This window comes from Camelus bactrianus, chromosome 31, assembly GCF_048773025.1.
Source record: "Camelus bactrianus isolate YW-2024 breed Bactrian camel chromosome 31, ASM4877302v1, whole genome shotgun sequence".
Taxonomy (NCBI): domain Eukaryota; kingdom Metazoa; phylum Chordata; class Mammalia; order Artiodactyla; family Camelidae; genus Camelus; species Camelus bactrianus.
The window spans coordinates 21,273,029-21,292,785 of NC_133569.1; the positions used below are offsets into that span (position 1 = coordinate 21,273,029).

Below are 19,757 nucleotides of genomic sequence, written 5' to 3' on the forward strand. Positions count from 1 at the left end.
CCAGGGCCAAAGCTTTGCCCGGCTGGCACAGGCTGCTCCTGATGGCACCAGGGGCAAGGCCAAAGGGCAGGTTCCACTGTGGCCAGACCAGACCCTGGGGACAGCTCCACCAGCTCCTGATCCATCAGTGTCTCCTGTCCCTCCCAGTTCCCCATGAGGCTACAGCCTGGATGTTTCCATCTGGGAGGAGCAGAATGAAGGGGAAGCAGGCACCTCCCCAGGGCCCCTGACTCACACCCAGCTGGGTGGACCTCAGCAGGGGGTGGGGTGGGATGTGGTGGGAAATGTACAGGGGGTGGTCTGTGGGGGTGGGGTGGGATGACCTCACCACCCTTCCTTGGTCTCTGTTTCCTCAGGTCTGGAGGCAGGAAGAGTGGGTCTAGAAGGAGCAACTGAAGAGAGGGGGAGGGCCAGTGTCTGGGAGAGCAGAGAGAGAGGATGAGGACAGAGCCAGGCATGGGAAAGGCCAGGGGAGCCTGAGGAGGAGGAGGGGCCATTTCCCACACTCTTCTAGGGAGAAGCTAGGATAGGGAAGGCTGGGCCATCACCTCTGGGGGTTCTGGCTGTGATTCTGGGAATCTCAGCCCAGGATAAGAGCAGGTGTATATGAGCTTGTGGGCTGGGGGAGGGGGCTGGTCCAGGGCAGGAGCCAGACTTTGTGCAGATCAGCCTATTACAAAAGGGCAGACCCATTAGAAGAATGTGGCCCCTCTGGCTGACGTTTGAGGGAAAAGCACAGCTCCTTCAGGCTGACACACTTCTGGACCCACCGCACACCATGTGGCTGCAGAGCAGCTGGATTTCAGCCTCTGGGGCCAGATGTGCACAGTCCTAGGCAAAGGCCCTAGGCTCCCTGAGTCCCAGCCCTGCTATGGAGCCACTGAGGAAGAGGACAGCAGAGCAGACAGCAGCCACGGGTCCTCTGCTTGGGGGCCACAGCCACCCAGAGGCCTGCTCTGGTCCTCGCCGACTAGTCCAGCACGGCAGACTAGTGCAAAGCGGGAGACCTGCAGGGCCCATCTCTCACCTGGAGAACGTGTTCCGGGCATAGTGCATGATACTGTCAAAATCATAGGTCTCCCCCAGGGACTCCACCTCCTGGACCTCCATCTTCAGGAAGTTATACTCCTGCCCTGCAAGACCAGGAAAAGAGTGTGCGGGGTGGTGGGAGGGGGCAGACTGTGCAGGAGCCAGTGCTGCCTTTCCGAGGTGGGGAACAGGGTCCTTCCAGCACTTGAGAGGTGCCCCCCTGCCTGAGGGTCCGGGCAGCAGCGAAGGGAAGCCTTGGGGAGGAGTGGGTCTCTGGAAGTCTGTCCAGCAGAAGGGCAGGTGGGGATGAGGGCCTGCTGGAGGGAAGGCTCAAGGCAGGATGGGAAGGAGGCTCCCATTTCTAGAACCATGGAGAGATGAAAGCAGTGAAGAACGGAGGAGGCCTGGGGAGAGAGGGGGGAAGTAGGAAGGGAGGGAAGAAAGAGCAGAGCGAGGAGAAAGGAGATAGAAAACCCCCTTAGAGAACCGAAAAGGCAAAGAGCAGTGGGTAAAACTGAAGAGAGGCTGAGGTGGCGTGGGGGGTGGGCTGACCCCTCCCCAAGCCCCACCCCACAGGCCAGGGGGGTTCTGGCTGCTCCAGATGCCAGGACCTGGACCTGTCCCGGTCCCCCAACTGACAACTGATTCGCAGTCCCTGAGCTGCTACTGGCCCGGAGGAGATGCCTCAGGGGTGGGGTCTGGACCCTGGGTAGGGGTGTTACTACCCAGCTGGTTGGGACAAAATGCTGAGTTGACCAAAGGTGACGGCTTGAGGGAGCAGCTCCCACCCTGACCAGGGGCCCTGGAGGGGGAGCTGCACAGCGAGCCCAGGCAGGTGGAGATGTATACCTGGCTGGATGTTCTCACGGACGATGGAGACATGGCGGTCTCGGTCGGGCCGTGTGTGCTCATGCCAGAAGCCGATGACATGACCCAGCTCATGGACCACGATGCCGAACTTGTCACAGTTCTTGCCGATGGAGATGGCCTGGGGGCCCCCACCGCGGCGGCCCACGTAGGAGCAGCACCTGGAGGGCGGGGCCAGCTCAGGGGGGCGGTCCCGAGCTGGGGGAGTGCATCCACTCAGGGGCCGGGCGTGGCTGCCAGGGGGGCCAGGGAGCAAGGGGTGGGAGAGGGACCCGAGCGCTGGATGCTGGGGTCTGAGCCACATCTGGAGCAGCTCCTGGGGAGATGCCCCATGGCAGGAGGGGACAGATGACATAGGGCTGTGCCCAGATGGGACAGCTGCCATGCCCAGGACGGAACATGGGTTGGGGCGATGGCCGAGGGTGCAGCACCCAGGGGCCCCTGCTCACCCGCAGGGTCGATAGGTGAATACGATATAGCTGTCCTCATCAGTGCGCTCCAGGAAGGTGACACAGGTGTGCTTCTCCCAGTGCCTCATGGCCTGCCGGAAGACTGCCCTCTGGCTGCCTGCCAGGACAAAGGAGGCCAGGCTGTCACAGTGTCCATGTGGGCCCACGGCTAAAGATCAGCCACTCGGCAGACAGGCAGAAGTTACCACGCATGCATGAGGACAGGCTGCTCCCTGAGGCCCCTGACATTGTGCTCACCAGTGAAGTTTCCCCCAATGACAAAGGGGATGACCCCATCGGGCCACACCCGCTCTGGTCTGGATGTTGCTGCCCGCCGGCTCCGGGACCTGCCTCTCCGTCTCCCGTGGCTTTTCCTCTGAAGCTGCCCACTAGTGCTCTGGCAGCTGAGTATGGAAGAGTTTCCTGAAATTGAAGGAGGAAGGCACTGGTAAGGGAGGGAACGAAGGGCCGGACAGGGGAAACGAGTTACAACCAATGCGCATGATTTCGGGATTTTGCCCACTCAATAAAACTTGTTTCTAACCCCAAATCAATACCTTCAGCTCTTTCAAGGTCACTTGCTGCCACGCACAGAGCAGTGAAAAATGTGAGTCACCCAACGTGTGTGATCCCAGCTGAGCTTGGACAAGGCGACAGGCTGCCTTCTTGTTTCAGCTCATGCTGTAAATGTGTCTTTTTCACGATCTATTTAGTGCCGCTTTTTTTTTTTTTTGCATTTTTGTGCTTTTTGTTGGTGATTTCACTGTTGAAAATGATTTTCCCCTCACCCTGCTGCAGTGCTGAAGTGTTGTCTAGTGTTCCTACCTGCAAGAGGGCTGGGATGGACCCTATGGAGACGACACCTATTAGATAAGCTTCGTTCAGGCACAAGTTACGGTGCTGTTGGCCATAAATTCAATGCTAACAAATCATAATACATTAAATAAGGTGTCTTTAAACAGAAACACACACAGGACAGGGTTACGTATTGATGAGTTGATGAAACGTTGTGACCAGAGGCTTGCAGGAACCTAACCTCGCATTTCTCCTAGGAGCAATGGTTTAGAATTGGCTAATTCAGTGTTGGCAGTGACTTTATGGAGTAACTATAAGGTTATTCTGTAACTCTACTCATAGCCACCACAGACAGTGAGAATTGACAGTAAGTGAAAAAGAACTGCGGTGTACTCATTTCCCCAGCTTTGCAGGGGACCCGAGACTAGGAAACATTCCCTTCTCAGCTAATAAAGCTTCATACTTGTGGAGCATACAGAACTTGATGTTTTCCTTATGTATTCCCAAACGCACGTCCTCAGTTAACACAGTAGCTCTCTGGGTGGACTGGGTGAGTGTCACTATGTTTGACAGACGAGGAAACCAAGCCAAAAGATTGGCTCAAAGTCACATGGGGGGTTAGTGGCAGTCACAGATGATCCAACATCTCTATTCTGCTTTCCCCTTGTCCCATGTCTGCTAGTCACCACCAAGGTCAAATAAGCCTTGCTAGTTACCAGGTCACCAGGTCACCCTCTAATGCCAGCTGCTCTCTGGGGTAGTTTGACCTTTACTCCATGGGCTGCCCATGCCAGCATCCTCCCTCATGCTGGACAGGACAACTGTCTGGTCCCATCAGCATGTGTCCCAGGTGAGAATCCCCCCAACTTTGGCAATGGGAGAGCTACCTGTGGGCAGGACCACGTTCCAGAGCAGTGAGAAGGCTGGACAGAACTGGGCCAGCCCAGGCCCTCATCCCTCCCATTCCCTCACCCATTCTCAAGTGCCAGGCCAGGCTGTGAGGCACTTGGACCCATCGCTGACCTTGAAGAGCTTTGAGTCCAGCTGGGGAGATAGACATAAACAATTGCAATGTGGTTTGACGATGGAGATGCTAATGGCGTAAGCCCAGAGTAAAGACAGAACAGCAAACAGAGGCACCGTCATGACTGGGAGATGACCAGGGAAGATCTCACATGAGAATCTCTTGAGATGGGCCTTGAAGGATGTGTAGAAGCTTGCAAAGTGCGAGCAGAAGGGGAAGCCAGGAGGGATGGTAGTGTTGAGTGAAGAGCCTTGGATTTGGAGTGAGAAGGCTGGATTCCTGTCCCAGGTCTGCCACTGACTAGCTTTATGATTTTGAGCAAGTCGCATTACCTCTGTGCATCTTAGCTTCTGTATAGGCAGTCCCTGACTTCTCATAGTTCGACTGCAGATTTTGGGGGGGTGGGTGGAGGAGGTAATTAGGTAGGTAGGTTTGTTTGTTTGTTTACCTATCTACGTGTTTATTTATTCAGAAGAGGTACTGGGGAATGAACCCAGGACTTTGTGCATGCTAAGCACACACTCTACCACTGAGCTATACCCTCTCCCCTCAACTGCCAATTTTTCCGACTTTATGATGGTATTAAAGTGATACACACTCAGTAGAAACCGCACGTTGAGTTTTGATCTTTTTGAGCTAGTGAGACGCAGTATGACCCTCTCTCAAGATGCTGGGCTGAGGTAGACAGTGGCAGCTTCCAGTCAGCCAGGCCATCACCGGGGTGAACAACTGGTACACTTACAACCATTCTGTACCCAGATGACTATTCTGTTTTTCACTTTCAGTACAGTATTTAATAAGTTACATGAGAGATTCATCATTTTATTATAAAATAGGCTTTCTGTTAGGTGATTTTGCCCTAGAGTGGACTAATGTGAGTGCTCTGAGCACCTTTAAGGTAGGTTAGGCTGAGCTATGATGTTCAGTAGGTTAGGTATATCAGATGCATTTTTGACTTAAGATATTTTCAACTTACAATAGGTTTATCAGGTAACCAACCCCATCATAAGCTGAGGAAGAGCTGTATCTGTAAAGCAGGAGTTGTCCTGACCTATCTTTGAAGGTGGCTGGGGACAGTCAAGTTAGATAATGCTTTTGAAAGTACTTTGTAAACTGCATGCAAAAAGAATGTGCAGCTCCCAGGTACGTCTGCACTTACTATTGCTCAGGGGAAGGGATAAAGGTATCCCAAGGGAAGACAGGCTCTTATGCTGGGTTCAAGCTCGTGGCCTCTGTCCTGGGAAGGCCTGGCTGGGAACAGGGAGGTTCCTTGTCGCTCCAATTCTGGGACAGAGGAGGGCCGGCCTGTACTGAATGTACCTGCAGCTTTGATGGAAGACCTGGGGGTTGCACACTGTCTGAGATCCGCAGCCTGGCGCACCTGGAAAGCCCTCAAGTCCTCCTCGTCCAGAGCGATGTCCCCAAGGAAGGCAGCTGGAGAGAGACAGTGGGGCGAGTTAGTCCCCCTACCCAGCACTGACAGCGCGACCCCGTGGGCACAGCACCTGGCCCCTACAGCAACTGACAAAGGAGAAGGGCAGTGGCGGACTTTGAGGCTCTCTGGGGAGACTCATGCTCATTTTTCAGGTGGAATCCCAGCAAAGCTGATGCCTAGCCCCCACTAGACTGTTAGGTCCTCAAAGACGCGGTCATGGCCTTTACTCCCACATTCCTTAGCAAACGTTTAGTAAGCATCTTACTGCGGGCCAGGTGCTACTCCAGGAATTAGCAAGAAAGGATAGGTCCTTGCTTCCAGGAAGCTGACCTTCAGCGATACACAGTTAAATGTGGAGGTCTCGAGAATTCCAGGAAGGGATGGGTGCTACCAGGAAAATAAAAGGGGGTGAGAGCATAGGGTGTCTACTTTGTGGGTCCATAGCCTTGGCATGGTGCTGAGCGTGTGACGTGCACTCAACAAATGCCATTTCAATTACATGGAGGAGAGGATCTGAATACAAACGGGAGCAGACTGGAGTGTTAGGGAAGCCAGGACACCTAAAGGGCTTGGAGGAAGATGCTTAACAGTCCTCATAGGATTCCTATTCTGAGTCTCAGGGTCTCCGCTCTAGAGGAAAAAGGGCCTGAGAGAAAACAGGCCGCCTAATAGGCCATTTTGACTTCTGGGGGGAGAAGTTTCTGGAGAGATGGGCTAAATAGTCTATCTGTTTTTTGAGAAATGGAGGAGGCCATAGAGCTGAGCGCTTTGGAAGGAGCTCAGATGCCCGCTTCATGCTGGGCTGCGGTGAGGGAGGTGGGAGGCTGAGCGGGGATTGGAGATGGAGCAGAGATCAGCCTCCCCGCAGCTCCACTCATGGCGACATCTGCTTCTCATCCCGAGTGCTGCACAGGCCTGGAGGGCAGCGTTACACAAATTGTTTTAACCTTGGGGCCTTGCACACAGGTTTCCCCTCCCCAGATGGCCCACCGGGTGGACACACAAACACACACACACACCTACTCATCACACACAGAATCGGACACATGGGTCACTGTTCCTGCAGACACACGGTGACATCCACACCCATGCCATCAAGCACGGAGCTCTGCAAAGTCCCAGCGACACCCCTGCACACACAAGCAGCACCCAAGCCGGAAGCCTCTTAGTAACATTTGTTCAAGTGAAGTTAACACGTCGATATTCTTCGGGCTGACAAACACACACTCCTTGCCAGATGTGACCTGGAGCGGGCTGGGCAGAATGTGGGAGTGACTTTAGCAGTTATCTAGGCCAACTTTCCATTTTACAGATGTGGAAAGTGAGGCCCAGAAGGGCAAGGATTTGACTGAGACCACGCGGCTAGTCACTACAGAGGCTGGATTTATGACTCAGGCCTCCTGATTCCCAGTCCAGTGCTCAACGCACTCGTTCATCAGCTGGTAAAACCCGTATTGAATATACACATACACAAAAATAGATTTGCACTCAGGTACACTCATTCACAAAAAAATACACACCCCATCCCAGACAGTCCCCAAAAACACATGTGCAGGAGCTCCAACACACACAAACCCACTGCAGGTTCTAAACCCATTCAGTCGGCAACAGCAGCAGTAATGACACCTTAAGTAAATGTCTGCTGAAATTAACATGGTGCTTTCCAGTTGACAAAGTGCTTTCATATTAATGAATTCATGAACCCTGACCCACCAGGGACATGCCCATTAAGCGACATTCCAACCATGCACTTGCCTAGGAGTGCCCCATTACAAACTCTTTGAGAGACAACCTAGTGGCTAGATTCAAGCCCACCTCCCTGACTTGAGAGATCAGAACACTTGGATGTGAGATGGGAAATGACTTGGCCAAGGTAACCAGCTGGTAAGTGGCCCAGAATTTCTTCCTCTACACGGGAAAGATTCTCTTACTGAAAACATCACCCGTGGTGGCCTTGGCTCAGCAGCTGATGGGACAGCAATACAGGGTGCTTCTTAGCTGACACGCAAGGGTGGCCTTAGTAAGGATATGGGATGAGAGGTACCCCCAGCGGGGGTGGTGGTGGGTCCCATGTGCCAATGTCCACACAGGCACTCATGTGCCACCTGAATGTTCCCACATTTCTGTTCACCTTGTACCTTCACACTGACAATGCACTCCAAGTTCACGCAGCCACACCTGCAGGCATCACTGTGTTCATATGTGGCTGGACGTTTATTTAGACTCATCTTTGGACAGAGCAGCAAAGAGCAAGGTCTTTGGAGTCAGGTAGACCTGTCTTTGAATCCCAGCTTACCTACTTCTGGCTGAAAAGGCATATAAACTTCTAAACCTCAATTTTCTCGTCCTTAAAAAAAGAGCTAATAAAAGACTGTCTCCTAGGATTACTGTGGGAAATAAGGCATGTAAATAAAGCATCTAGAACAGAGCCTGGAGCATAGTTAGCACCCACTAAATGGCCACTGTTAATATTATCCCAATAATAACCTGTAATCTCAAGTTCAGCTCTCTACTTCCAAGGGCGTTCTGTTTCACCCACCCTGGCCTCCGGGCCGAGTGAAGCCTCCAAGTGCTCAGATGCAGAGCCTCAGATTCCAAGCACAGAGGCCACAGAACTGTGCTGGCCTGCAGGACCAGGGCAGCGTGGAGGGCAGGGCCAGTGGAAGGCGGGACAGGCCCTGGGCTAGCCATGGAGCTCACTGCGGTGGGGATGTCATGACTGAAGAATGCGTGGGAACGGATTGGGGGTGAGGAGAAACAGGGTGGGCAGGAGAGCCCTCTGGCCAGGAGCTGGGCCTGAAGGTCCTGTCCATTTGGGATTCCCTCCCGGAAAGCTAGGGAATCTGGATGCTGGAGAGTCCAGGATGCCCCTCCTTACCCGGAAGGAAGCCCAGGGTCAGGGTCAGGGTCAGGATAGTAGTTATTTTCAATGCAGGATCAAAAGTGTTTGTTTTGTTTTCTGACTATAAACCAGCCAGAAATACTCATGGCTGCTCCATAGCCAAGCTCCCCAAGCAGGAGAGAAAAAGAATGAGCTGCACCCCATGTACCCATTTTTCAGGTCAGTCTCTTGACTCCAGAGTCTCCTCCCCTTTTGGGAGGAGGGAGAGGAACCTGGATGACGGGATGGAACCCCGACACCATATGTACCAGGGACATGCATTTCCCATCACATAGCTACAAGCCTCTCGCTGCGGGGGACACACTTAAGCTCCTGGAGGTTTTTGCGTGTAGTCACAGGTACACATGTATGCCCTGGTGCACACTTGCTGGCACTCAGGTGTACCCACACGCACAGCTGAACAGACTCGCCCACAAAGCAGGAGCGTACCCACAAATGTGCAAGAGCACACCCTTGACTGCTTCCCTGCGAAAGCCCTAGTGTTTTCAAACACGAAGAACTGCAAGGGCGCACCCCATTTCACAGGCCACACCCCCGAAGGAGAAGGGCGCCTTTGGAAGCGGAGAGGGGAGAAAAAGAGAGAGGGAGAGAGAAATCAGCTGATGCCGCTGGATAGCCTTAGGATAGTCCTTAGTGGCCTGAGAAGTGATGCATTCCGCTCCCTCCCCCAATACCTCGTCCCCAAATCTCTGGAGAAACTAGAATCTTTGAGAGTTCCTTCTTCCGGGGGAGTCTCATTGGTCCCCCTCCCTCTGGAGCCCAGGAAGATTGGGAGACTTTTCCCCCTCCCTTGGGGCACCTAAAAGAGAAGGTGAGTCAGGGAGCAGGGTAGAGGTGGGTGGGTGACTCATTCAGAGTGTCTGGAGGGGGAGTGTGGTCTGGCAAGAGAAGGAATTACTTCTCAACTTCCAGAGCCTACAACCTACTCCTCTGAGGCCCCCTGAAGCCCAAACCTGGGCTCCAAAGCCCCTGGGATGAGGATGCTGACAAGGGCTGGTGAGCTACGGGCCCACTTCACCTCCTAAAAGCGGGCCTCTGAGCTGCTACCTGAGGCTGAAGTGAGGTCCTCACTGGCTCAGGAACAGTCTCTGTGAGCTTCTCTGCTGATGGGAGCACCTGTGTCCCAATTCCCATCGCCAAGGTCTCTCCCAGAGCCCTGAAGGTCACTATCAAGTCACCTGGGGCAGCCAAATGGAGTGGGGAATCTTGGGGAAGCATCCTCTTGGTGGTCTGGCATCCCCCATGTACAAGAAATCAGGGCTGACTTGCAATCTCCCTCGGGGGGGGGGGGCTTGGTGGAACCAGCTCAGAGCCCACACAGGCCAGCTTGGCTTCCTGCCCATTGTTCTGCTCTTGCCCAGAAGATCTGAACCTCTGGGCGTCAAGGGTCTCCATTCTGTCCTTACTGCAACAGTAACCATAACTCTCGACAGTGACACCAAGAGGTGACCTCAAATGAAGAAGCCTGGCTCTCCTGAGAGATCACAGGTGAGCCAGGGTGTAATGGGGCTTTCATTCTTGGTCCTCTAGAGCCTGGGGACCTAAGGCCTGAGGGTGTCAGTGTGGGGTCTTACGGAGTCAGGACAGAGGGAGGCAGGGCTGTACCAGTCACACCCAGCAGAGAGGCCTGGTCTGACCTTGGCCTTGACAGGCTCTTGGGCCCTCTTCGCTACCCCCAGGCCTGGCCCAGCTCCCCACGAGCCTCGCTCACCCTCCTGGAGAACTTTCTCCAGAGTCTGTATTTGAAGTTCCAACTCAGCTAGCCCCACCCTAGCATGAAATCTGAAACTAGGGAATAGAGCCCTCAGCCTCCTGCTGCTCCAAAAATTGAAAATCGCTCCAATTTCCAACTAGCAGTGAAATACATAGATTGGCTTCCGACCTATCCTTTAAGGCCTTGCCCCAGCCTTCCTCCTGCACGAAGTCCTCCCAAGCCTGCTGTGATCGCTGCTTCTCTGCCACCACCACCACTAGGGCTGCAGAGGGCAGACAGGCTCCTTGAGACTTAAGGGAGCCTTCCCTCCAAGGTGGCACATAACATACCTTGGTTTGTGCAGTTGGCTACATCCGCATACGTTTTGTGCCCTTTCTGGACTGAGGGCAGGGAGAAGAACTTACAATTCTCCGTATCTCCCCAAACACCAAGCCCAGGGCCTGGCATCTCTAGGCACTCAGTAAATATAGATCAAGTGAATGAAGGACAGGGTCAGGGAGATACTCCCTTTTCCTGAAAACCTAGCCTATTCCCTCAAAAAAGAAAAAAAAAAATGAAGCGCGTGAGGCACAGAAAACGGGGTAGGCCACCAACATTTATTTAGTGCTTATTGAGTGTTAAGCTCTAATACGCATTTTATTTATGTTCTCACAACTCAATCCCTACCACCAACTCTACAGGGAAACGTATTAGCAGTTCCATTTTACAGGTGAGAAAAGCAATGTTCAGATACAGTAATTAACATTCCCAAGATGCTACGGCTAATGAGTGGTGGGTCCAGGATTGAGAGCTAGGACCGTCTCCCTCCAAAGCCCACGCTCTGTCCACTCAGGCTCATGTCCACCCCAAGCCCATGAGAAAGATGGCAGCTAACGTCCGGTTTCCTCACAACCCAGCAGGGGTGGAGGAGGAAGGGCTGGGGGGATTGGCTTCTCCTCCTCCCACTGGAAAGTCCCCCACTGCTGCAGTTTGCTGTGATCTAGCCACCCAAAGAGGGGTTCCTGGGTCAGGACCAGAGCAACCTGCCCCCAACCCCCTGTGCCCCCAACTCCAGGCACTGTGCCACTGTCCCTGGCTCTGGCTATTTGGAGACAGTCTGAAGTCAGAGGCAAGAACTTGAAGAAAGGTTCTGATATCTTATGCCCTGTGTGTTCTCATGTCCCAGGCAGCCAGTTCAGGGTCATCCAATCAGGCAAACGGCTGGAGTGCATGACCATCTGGTCACTCTAGGGGCAGGACCGCTCTGGGCCCAGTAGGAATGAAGGGGTTACACAGGGTCTTCAAGGACAAAGAACACACACACATATACACCCAGGGCCCTGACCTGGGCTAATTGGCCTCCAGGGTCTGTGGATGGAGAGAGCTGATACAGAGTATCTGAGTGCCCCTAGTTCTCCCTTTCCACCACATCTTGGCCTCGGTAGGGGCCTCTTCTAGCACACAAGGGCAGAAGTAAATCCCCCTCCTAGGCTGGCTTCTCTGACTTTGACAGCTGTCTCCGTGGTCTCAGAAAGCTGCTGCTGCTGGTGAGGAATATGCATCCCCAGGGAGCATGATCTCAGAGGATCCCTTGAAAAACTTTCTTCTTCCACTTGGGCTGGGTGGGGGCCTCAGCAGACCTGCTCTTTGGAGAGGTAGGCCTCCCTGAACCCAGCCAGACAGATGTGCAGACTCAGGGAAGCCCAGACAGAAAGGCTGGAAAACACCAGTGTGCTGGAGCCCAGGATGGGGGAGAAGGGAAAAGTGTGAGCACGCGCGCGCGCACACACACACACACACACACACACACACACAGAGGAGTTTGGCCCAAAAAGTTTCCAGTAGGAGGAAAAGCCTCCTTGGCCGCAGGTTTCTCCCGGGACCGGGACCGGGACCGGGACCGGGACCGGGACCGAGGAGGAATTCTCTGGGAAAGACCATAGGCAGTCGCAGCAGCTCCCACTAACAGCGGCAAAACTTCAGTTCCTATAATTCCTCCAAACTTCCACTCCCTCTCTTCCTCTTTCTTTTGTTCCCCACTGCATTGCCAACCAGGCAGCTCCCGGCTTCCCACACCGGACTGTCCTCCCCCAACCCCGAACTCTCGGCAGCCCGCGCCTCCCTCCCGGCCGGGCCCGCCCGCCCGCGCCGGGCCCTGGCGCCCCGGGGCCGGCCGGCGGGGTAGGGGGCGCCTACCCGCCTTGCAGGGGTCTTTGTAATTGAGGGGCTCCGCGTCGTCCTCCTCCCCCAAGTCATAGGTGTAGTCGGCCAAGTCGAGCGGCCGGCCCGGGCGCGCGAGCAGCAGCAGCAGCCAGAGCAGCAGCGGCAGCGGCGGGCGGGCCACGCCGGGCATGCTGGCGGGCGCGGCGGGCGCGGCGGCGGGCGCGGTGGCGGTGGCGGCGGCGGCGGCGGCGGCAGCGGCGGCGGCGGCGGGTCGCGCCCGGACGCGGGAGCGGGCGAGAGGGGAAGCGGAGGACTGGCGGCGAGGGGAGGGCGCTCCCGGCCGCCCGCTCTCCCCCCGCGCTCTCCCTACCTCTCCCCCTTCCCTCTCCGCGCCCTCCCTCCTTCCTGTCTCCCGCCCACTCTCCGGCCCGGCTTCTCCGCTCTCCCTTCCCTTCTTTCCGTCTCTTTCCTTCTCTCCCTCCCTCCCTCTCCCCCTCGTTAGGGAAATGAGCTCGCTGGAGGGCGGGTTTTCGCCGGGAGCTCGGCCCCCCTCGGGGCCGGGACCGTGCTCGGCCGGGCCGGGACGCGCGCCAGCCGGAGGCGGGGAGGGCGCGGAGCCGGCCGGCCGGGAGGGGGCTCCGGCGGCGCTGGGCGCGCGACGGCGGGGCCGGGGAGGGGGCCGCCGGGCCCCGGGGGTTCCCGCCCGAGCCCCATCCCGGGCCGCGGGGCACGCCGTCGGGTCGATCGCGCCGCCTCCGCCTCGCTCGACCCCTTGGTCTCGGACCGCGTCTCGCAGACCCGCCTGCGTCTCCCTGTCCCCCTTTCTCGGACCCTCGCTCTCTCCCACCTCTGTCCCTGTCCCTCTAGTTCTGTCCTGTCTCTCGCCGGCTCTGTCTCGCTGCCTCCCTCGGGAGACGCCACTGGAGGGCGCCTAAAGCCCGTGGATTGCTCCCCAGTCCCTCGCCCCCATCACCCTGGGACGGGGGAGAACAGGAAATAACCGCTTTGCGCCCTCAAGGCCCTACCCTACCCCTAGCTGGCCCCCACCAGGAGGACGACTGAGGGGAGGATAAAGGAGGTACACCCCTCGTTTTTCAGTCAGGCTGCTTTATTCTCTAGTGGTAGGAGCCCCCTGCCCCCTAGGCGCTGCTTCTCTGCCCACCTCTCCCCACAGCTCCCATTTCTCCAGGGCCAGTCCCAGTGGTGTCCGCAGGAGCGGCTTCCTGCCTGTCTCCGAAAGACCCATTGCTCTTGGATCTTTGCTGTCCCCTTGGGGCTTCCTGAGGCTCTGTGAAGCAAAGGAACACTGTTTATGTGAGAGAGAAGGACTGGGGGGCTGCCTGTGAACCTTCCCTCGCCTGAGCACTGGAGGTGACCCGGCCTCAGTGGATCCCCCAGTGCCTGGTCAGGTGACACAGCAAGATGGCCTAAACAGTTCTGGGCCAGTGCTGCTCCAGTGCCCTGGAGGTCATGCCTGCTCACCTGATAGGTGCTAGATGTAGTAGAGGGGCACCTCGCCACACAGGGTGCTCACAGTGCTGCCCAGGAAAGCCAGGTCCCTGGAGGATGCCAAGCCAGCATCATGACTCTCCTCCTGGCCCACCTTGGAGGTAGGCACTGAGGGCTTGGCCTGGAAAGAACACCTTATTGGAGCCTGGGAACTGAGTTTGTCTCACCTTGTTTGTGGGACCTCAGGTATGCTAGGCAATCTCTCTGAGTAAAGGGGCTACGTTGGAGTCAGAAGCCCCCAGGGGGTGTATGGGCGCAGCTGAAGCCAGTGGCTTGGCTGTGGGGTAGGGCTGGGGAACAGGTGGGGACAGTTTGGTGCAGGGAGTCTAGGGAGGGCATTCACCTGGCAGTCCAGAAGGCGCAGCGCTTTACAGGTAACAAAGAGCCATCATCTCAAATGCTCCTCCCAGCAGCCCTAGAAGGGTGACAGCCCACTCCTTCTTACCCACACACCCACCTGAAAGTTCTGCAATTTTCTGGTGAGAGCCTCCAGACTTGGGATGCTCTGCGGAGCCATCTTCATGATGTAGCAGCAGGTTCCCGGGGCCGGCTTGTAGGCAATCAGGAGCTAGGCACGGGAACCCCAGAGCAGGTTCAGGAAGGTGCAGCCTAGCTCACTCCCAAACCCTGGTCCTTGGCCATCTCCCTCTAGGCTGGGCCCTGGAGAGAGTCATACTGCAATCTGGGGCTCAGGCACCCCCAGGGGAGGCAAAAGCACTGAGGGGTGGGGAGAGATGGATGTGTCTGTGTGGCACAGCTGGGTGAGTCTTGCCATTGGTCCCTCAGCCCTAGGATCACGCGGTCCAGGCATACCCACCCGCTGGTAGTCATACACCACGATGCCAGTGGAGCCAATGGAGAAGGTGGCAGTGGTTCCCGCACGCTCACTCAGGGCCAGATGTTGTTGCGCTTCGGGCCCAGCGATGCTCATCTCTAGGACCTGGGGGAGGGCATAGTGCTACCTGGCATTCCTCTTTCCGCACTCATCCCTTTGGTGCATGCCCACTCTCAGTCCTCTTTATTCAAATGCAATTCTTTCTTCCCTGGGAGCTCAGAGAGGCTGAGTAGAACCAAGTGCTGGAGGGAACGGGCTGTCCCACCATGGGGCTGGGGCCTGCGGCAAAAGCCCGGCCAGGTTTGACACCCTGATCCCCCCTCTGTCGTTCCACGAGGTGCCCCTTGCCTCCTCCCTTCATTCTCCTTGGGCAGTTTGCTATCTGTCCACCCTCTCCCAGGGCCGCTCACCATCTCGGTATGTTTCTGGCTCATGTGAAGACCCATGAGCAGGGCGCCTACAATCACCACGACAACAAGGACCACCACCACGACCACGATGAGAAGGCGTTTGATGTTCACAGGACAGCAGGGGATGCGGACTCGGCCCCGAGGGACTGCTGAGTAGTCCTGACATGGTGGGGCAGGCAGAGAGACAGATGTGAGGTCATGAAGATGCCCCCTCTTCTCCCTGCATAACTTGGACACCTTCCGACACTCTCCCGGGGCTGAACAACCAATGCTACGGGCATGCAGAGGAGGGCTGAGAAGATCAGAGAAGGCTTCCTGGAGGAGGGGGCCTGGATTCCAACAAACTCATAGATGCATAGAAGTGAGGTCTAGCTTGGAGAGACCCCAGAGAGCCTATTTCACTAGTCTCATCTCCTGCTGTTTCCTCCAGACCCCTGGTGCCCCAACCATGCCCAGTTCCTCTCTGCCCCCACACTGGCCCCAAATCCATGCATTCCGACCCTTCTTCCTGCAATGCCTTCTTCCTTCTCAACCTGGTGAGCTCCTACTTGTTCTTCTGGAGCCAGCTCAGATGTTATTTTCTCTGTGAATCTTCCTGTGACCTTCCAGGTAGTGGCTCCCTCCCCAGCGGTCTCTACAGGCCTTTCCTCTGACCTCTGTGGTGGCTCACAGCCTCGAATATGGGAATGACTGGCTGCTGACTCTGTCTCTCCTAGGGTCTCTGTCTTAGTGGTTGGTGTCCCTTTGCTAATGTAACCCAGTCCTAGGTTTGTTGAGTGAATTAATTTGGATAAGGAAACAGACCCAGAGAGATTGGAGAGGGCAGGATCCACCACCACACACACATACACTGCCACACTCAGGCACACTCACCGGCGGGCTCTCCATCAAGACCTCTTTGCTCCCCACATCCATCTTGTAGAAGACACCTTCCCCTCCTCATCTACAAGTGGGACTAGGGTCTTATATGTACCAGGATGGAGAGGGGACAGAGGTGAAAAACCCAGCGCCTGTCTGCCAGCCAAGCCCTTAACTTTGAAGCTTGTTTGTTCCTGACCCTCCAGAGCCAAGGACCCGATAACTTGACACGTGAGAGTCCTTTTGGACCCGTTGAAAGCAAAGCTGGATGAGCTGCACAAACTGGCCCTTGGGCAATCTGCACCTCTCACCGTGGGTATCTTCCTGGCATGCCCACCTTCCTTGCTGGCACCTGCCCCTGCAGCCCTGTGGCTTTCCCTGTTCTTCTGCCAGGCTTAACTTCAGGCAGTCAAAGATCTGACCCACTCGGAAGTCCACATTTCCAACAGAATTTCCCCCAAGCAGAGAGTTGAGCTCCAGGAAGGCGAGTGAGGAGGCTGTGCCTGTGGAGCAGAGGGGCACTGCTAAAGGCACGGGGTGCTTTGGCATCAGTGTGAGGTTCACAAGGGGTCCGTAAAGTCTCTGGGAGCATCAGATTTTCACTTCAAGTACTTTACCTGCCTCACCTCCTCCCACACATCTCGTACCTAACCTCAGACATGCCCCCAGTCATTCTTTCCCAAATTCTGATAACTGTCCCCTCCGGTTATAAATTCTTACTAACAGGCAGTTTTTCATTCTTTGCTATAGGTTTGTTTATAAGCTGAAGGCTTTTCTTCCCCCTGCTTTGACTTTTATTTGCATTTATTATACGCTGAATTTATTTCCAGACCATACGTTTTTTGTTTCTTCTGTTTCTTCTGGGACGTCTTTCTCTTCTGTGCAACTTCGGCTTTAGGAACAATCTGCTCGTTTTTCAGTGAGGATCATCTCAATGTGGCAGGGGAAGTCGTGTAGGGGTTAACCCGACCACAAGCTCTGTCAGGTTCTGTGCTGCATCTTGGGGACCTGTTCACCTGCATGTGCTTGATGGTCAGAGAATCTACATCTAAACCCTTCAGTTCAGCATGACTCTGCGTTTTTTAAAGTTGTTTTTTTAATCTTTTTTTTTTTTTTTTCAAATGGAAATCCTGGGGATTGAACCCAGGACCTCCTGCCTGTTATGCAGGCGCTCGACCACTGAGATAATACCCGCCCCCATTCTCTGCATTATCAAGCATGTGCAGCAAAAATTCAGCACTCTTTTTGGGCCACCCCACTGTTTGGACTGGGTACACCTACCAGCCCACGATTGTAATGACAGAACAGCACACATTGCTTCTATAAAGTGACATTCTTCAGATACTTGGTGGCTTTTCTGATATGCAGACCCTTGATGGCCTGGGCAGTTTCACAAATGTTCTTAAAGTGAACATGAAGATTTGAGCTTCTTGATTTGGAGTTTTCGGCATCAAGTGACCAGCAAACCATTTCCAGAGATCACGCTGAAGGCTTTTGATGGCAGCTCCATGCCTGACACTTCTTCCTTCCTCCCAACAGCCTTGCACAGGACTGGGTGGCGTGACTGATGGGGTCCCAGTCTCCTCGTCCTTGAATCAGCCCACCTGATCAGTGCTGCCCCTCACCCAACCCCTCTACATTCTTCTTTGTATAGCCTCTGATCCTACATTTGCCCTGAGAATGCTACTCACCCAGATGTGAACCACTTTCTGGACCTTTCTCTTCTCCCCTCTTCCTCCTTCCTGCCTCCTTCCCCAAAGCCATCTCTGTTGCTTTGTTGTAGTAAACCACACCCACTAATGGCTGCATCCTTCCTCCTGAGCTCCCTCCACTGGCTGGGCCAGGTGGTCCCCACAGCACCTCCACCTCTAAACTTGCATGCATGTGTAAGTCAGGGCCCCTCACCAAGCTCCTCTCTTGGCTTCACCCTGTCCTCCCTGTCCTTGAACTCCAACAATTCACCCCAATTCCTGTCCATTGCTGGGGCTCCCCCACACCTTGGCCCTGCCCTTCAGTCACGAGCTTGCCCCTACCTCTCCAGCTCTGGCAGGTCCCCCTGTCCCCACAAGGACCCCCCTCTCCAGCTGGAGAACCTTCAGCCTCCAGGTTGCACAACAGCATGGCATCTGAGCTGAGAGCCCCTGAGAAGCCCGGGGAAGGAGAGAGGGATGGAAGTGTTTGCTCCCAGCACCCACCCCCAAGTGTTTGCATCCTCACCCCCAACTGCTGCTTTAAATATTTGCCTAAGCCTCTAGCAGCAAGTGTCCTAGGAGGCGTGAAAGAGGGGAAGGGGGATCCAGGAAGAAGAGGGGAAGAAACATCCTCCTCTTAACTGTGTGCAGCTTCAGCTGTGTGCAGGTGCCAGATGCGGAAGGCAGCCCGCCTGCAGTGTCCACCCCTGCCTGTCCCCCGGGGCCCCCACTCCCGCCCCTGGTTGTCCTGGCAACACTGGGATTGATTGGCTGACTCACACATACTGGACCTGAGCCAGGTGGGCAGTGGGCCAGCGGGAGAACCAAGGAGAATGGCAAGCATCTTGGGGGGCCCTGTGGGCATCTGGGAGGGGGTGGTACATAGTCCAGCTGTGGAGCTCGTTCTGAGCAGGCGCTGTGCCTAGGGCTTGCCACCATCACTGGCTGCTAGGAAAGGGGTCTTTTTCTTGGAAAGAGGCCTCTGCTCCCTTGGGTTGTCAGTCTCCCCTGCAGGCTGTCCTTAGGCTGTAGTTCTTACAACTTTGTTTTTTCTTTCTTTCTTTTTTCTTTTTTTAACTCGTTTTTCACCTACTTGGAGGTTGGGGAAGGAAGGGTGCTCTCAAGTTTCTTAAAGGAAGTTCAGGTGCTTGCACTGACCTGGCAGAGGTCTTGGGAGTCTTGCCTTCCTTTTCAGGAAAGGGGAGAGGGACCTTTAGCTGGGCAGGCACCGCTGTCACCTCGCCCTTGGAGCCAATCCCCTGCTGCAGTCTTTTCTCTTTTTGGCCTTCCCTTAGGCCACTTCTCCCTCCTAAAAAGCGCACCCTCAATGCCTCTTCACTGCTCTGAATACCACCCACCCTAAATAGCCAGGCAAGAGCCAGTGGCACCTCCTCTGTGCTCACGGCCTCAGCCCACAGTGTCCCTTCCTCCTCAGAGACCGCCCAGCTTCTCGGCTGCACTCTCACCTGTCACCTGATGAGAACAAGACTGCTGTTCCCATCAGCTACGTGGCTGTTTTTTGTTGCCTTTCTTCTGAACCAGGCTGCCGGCCCTGAGACCATGCTTTCCCGAGGCTTCACGCAGGGCAAGGTGCACGCATGCAGCCAACATGTGACTCTCTTCAATGATAAGTCTGTGTCCAAACATGAGGGGACTCCTGATGAGGGGTCAGTAGTTCATTCCTTCAGTACATGGAGGCCTCGGTGCTTCACTGGCCAGCTCTGGGGCCCTGAACGAGTCATTCTGCCTTTCTCGGCTTTAGTGTGTTCATCTGTGAAATGGGACTAATACGGCCTTTTCTGTCCCCCTCTCCAAGCTGTTGTGAGGATCCAATGACACCACGATGTGAAAGTCCAATCATCGTCAGTATCATCATCTATTTCGCCCTCCAGGGCACCTCCCCTCACTAGCTAAGACTAGGACCCACGTTCCCCTTTTCTGTCTGTCTCTGGGTTAAACCCATCCGAGAACCCTGAGTGATGGCGAGCCCCATGGTAGCCACTCCTTCTGTGTGGGCCTCCCCTCTTCCCCCTTCCAGCCCCTCAGCTGCAGGGGATGGGCAAGATTCACTCTGCCCTTTGTGTGCTGGGCAAAGCC

The 19,757-nt window shown here is 55.3% G+C and overlaps 2 protein-coding genes across 4 annotated transcripts in view; both read right to left on the reverse strand.

Annotated features, from left to right (window-relative positions):
* Positions 1–12,962, reverse strand: part of BMP1 (bone morphogenetic protein 1) — a 38,637-nt gene extending 25,675 nt beyond the window's left edge. Inside the window, exons 1-6 of one of the 3 annotated variants that reach the window (XM_074355746.1) lie at positions 12,391–12,930; positions 5,485–5,598; positions 2,604–2,768; positions 2,346–2,463; positions 1,879–2,057; positions 1,028–1,133 (exon numbers count right to left, since the gene is read on the reverse strand). In XM_074355746.1, coding sequence (XP_074211847.1) covers positions 1,028–1,133; positions 1,879–2,057; positions 2,346–2,463; positions 2,604–2,768; positions 5,485–5,598; positions 12,391–12,547 — 839 coding nt within the window. In that variant the 5' untranslated portion in view covers positions 12,548–12,930. Of the gene's footprint in view, positions 1–1,027; positions 1,134–1,878; positions 2,095–2,345; positions 2,464–2,603; positions 2,769–5,484; positions 5,599–12,390 lie in introns of those variants that run through there. The other 2 variants (XM_074355748.1, XM_074355747.1) reach the window with 2 other exon arrangements.
* Positions 12,963–13,447: 485 nt separating this feature from the next.
* Positions 13,448–16,141, reverse strand: SFTPC (surfactant protein C). The gene is made up of 6 exons (XM_010954999.2): positions 15,985–16,141; positions 15,112–15,270; positions 14,684–14,806; positions 14,324–14,434; positions 13,840–13,987; positions 13,448–13,645 (listed from the first exon to the last, which is right to left on the reverse strand). The coding sequence occupies exons 1-5, from the start codon at positions 16,024–16,026 to the stop codon at positions 13,850–13,852; spliced, it is 573 nt and encodes a 190-aa protein (XP_010953301.2). The 5' UTR covers positions 16,027–16,141; the 3' UTR covers positions 13,448–13,645; positions 13,840–13,849.
* Positions 16,142–19,757: the final 3,616 nt, after the last annotated feature.

Excerpts from the sequence above, each read along its gene's own strand:
- SFTPC (XM_010954999.2), bottom strand. The coding sequence starts at position 16,026 with ATGGATGTGGGGAGCAAAGAGGTCTTGATGGAGAGCCCGCCG. Across the intron at positions 14,807-15,111 it reads GCCAGAAACATACCGAGATG|GTCCTAGAGATGAGCATCGC; the intron begins GTGAGCGGCCCT and ends GCCCTCCCCCAG. Across the intron at positions 13,988-14,323 it reads GAAAATTGCAGAACTTTCAG|GCCAAGCCCTCAGTGCCTAC; the intron begins GTGGGTGTGTGG and ends TGTTCTTTCCAG.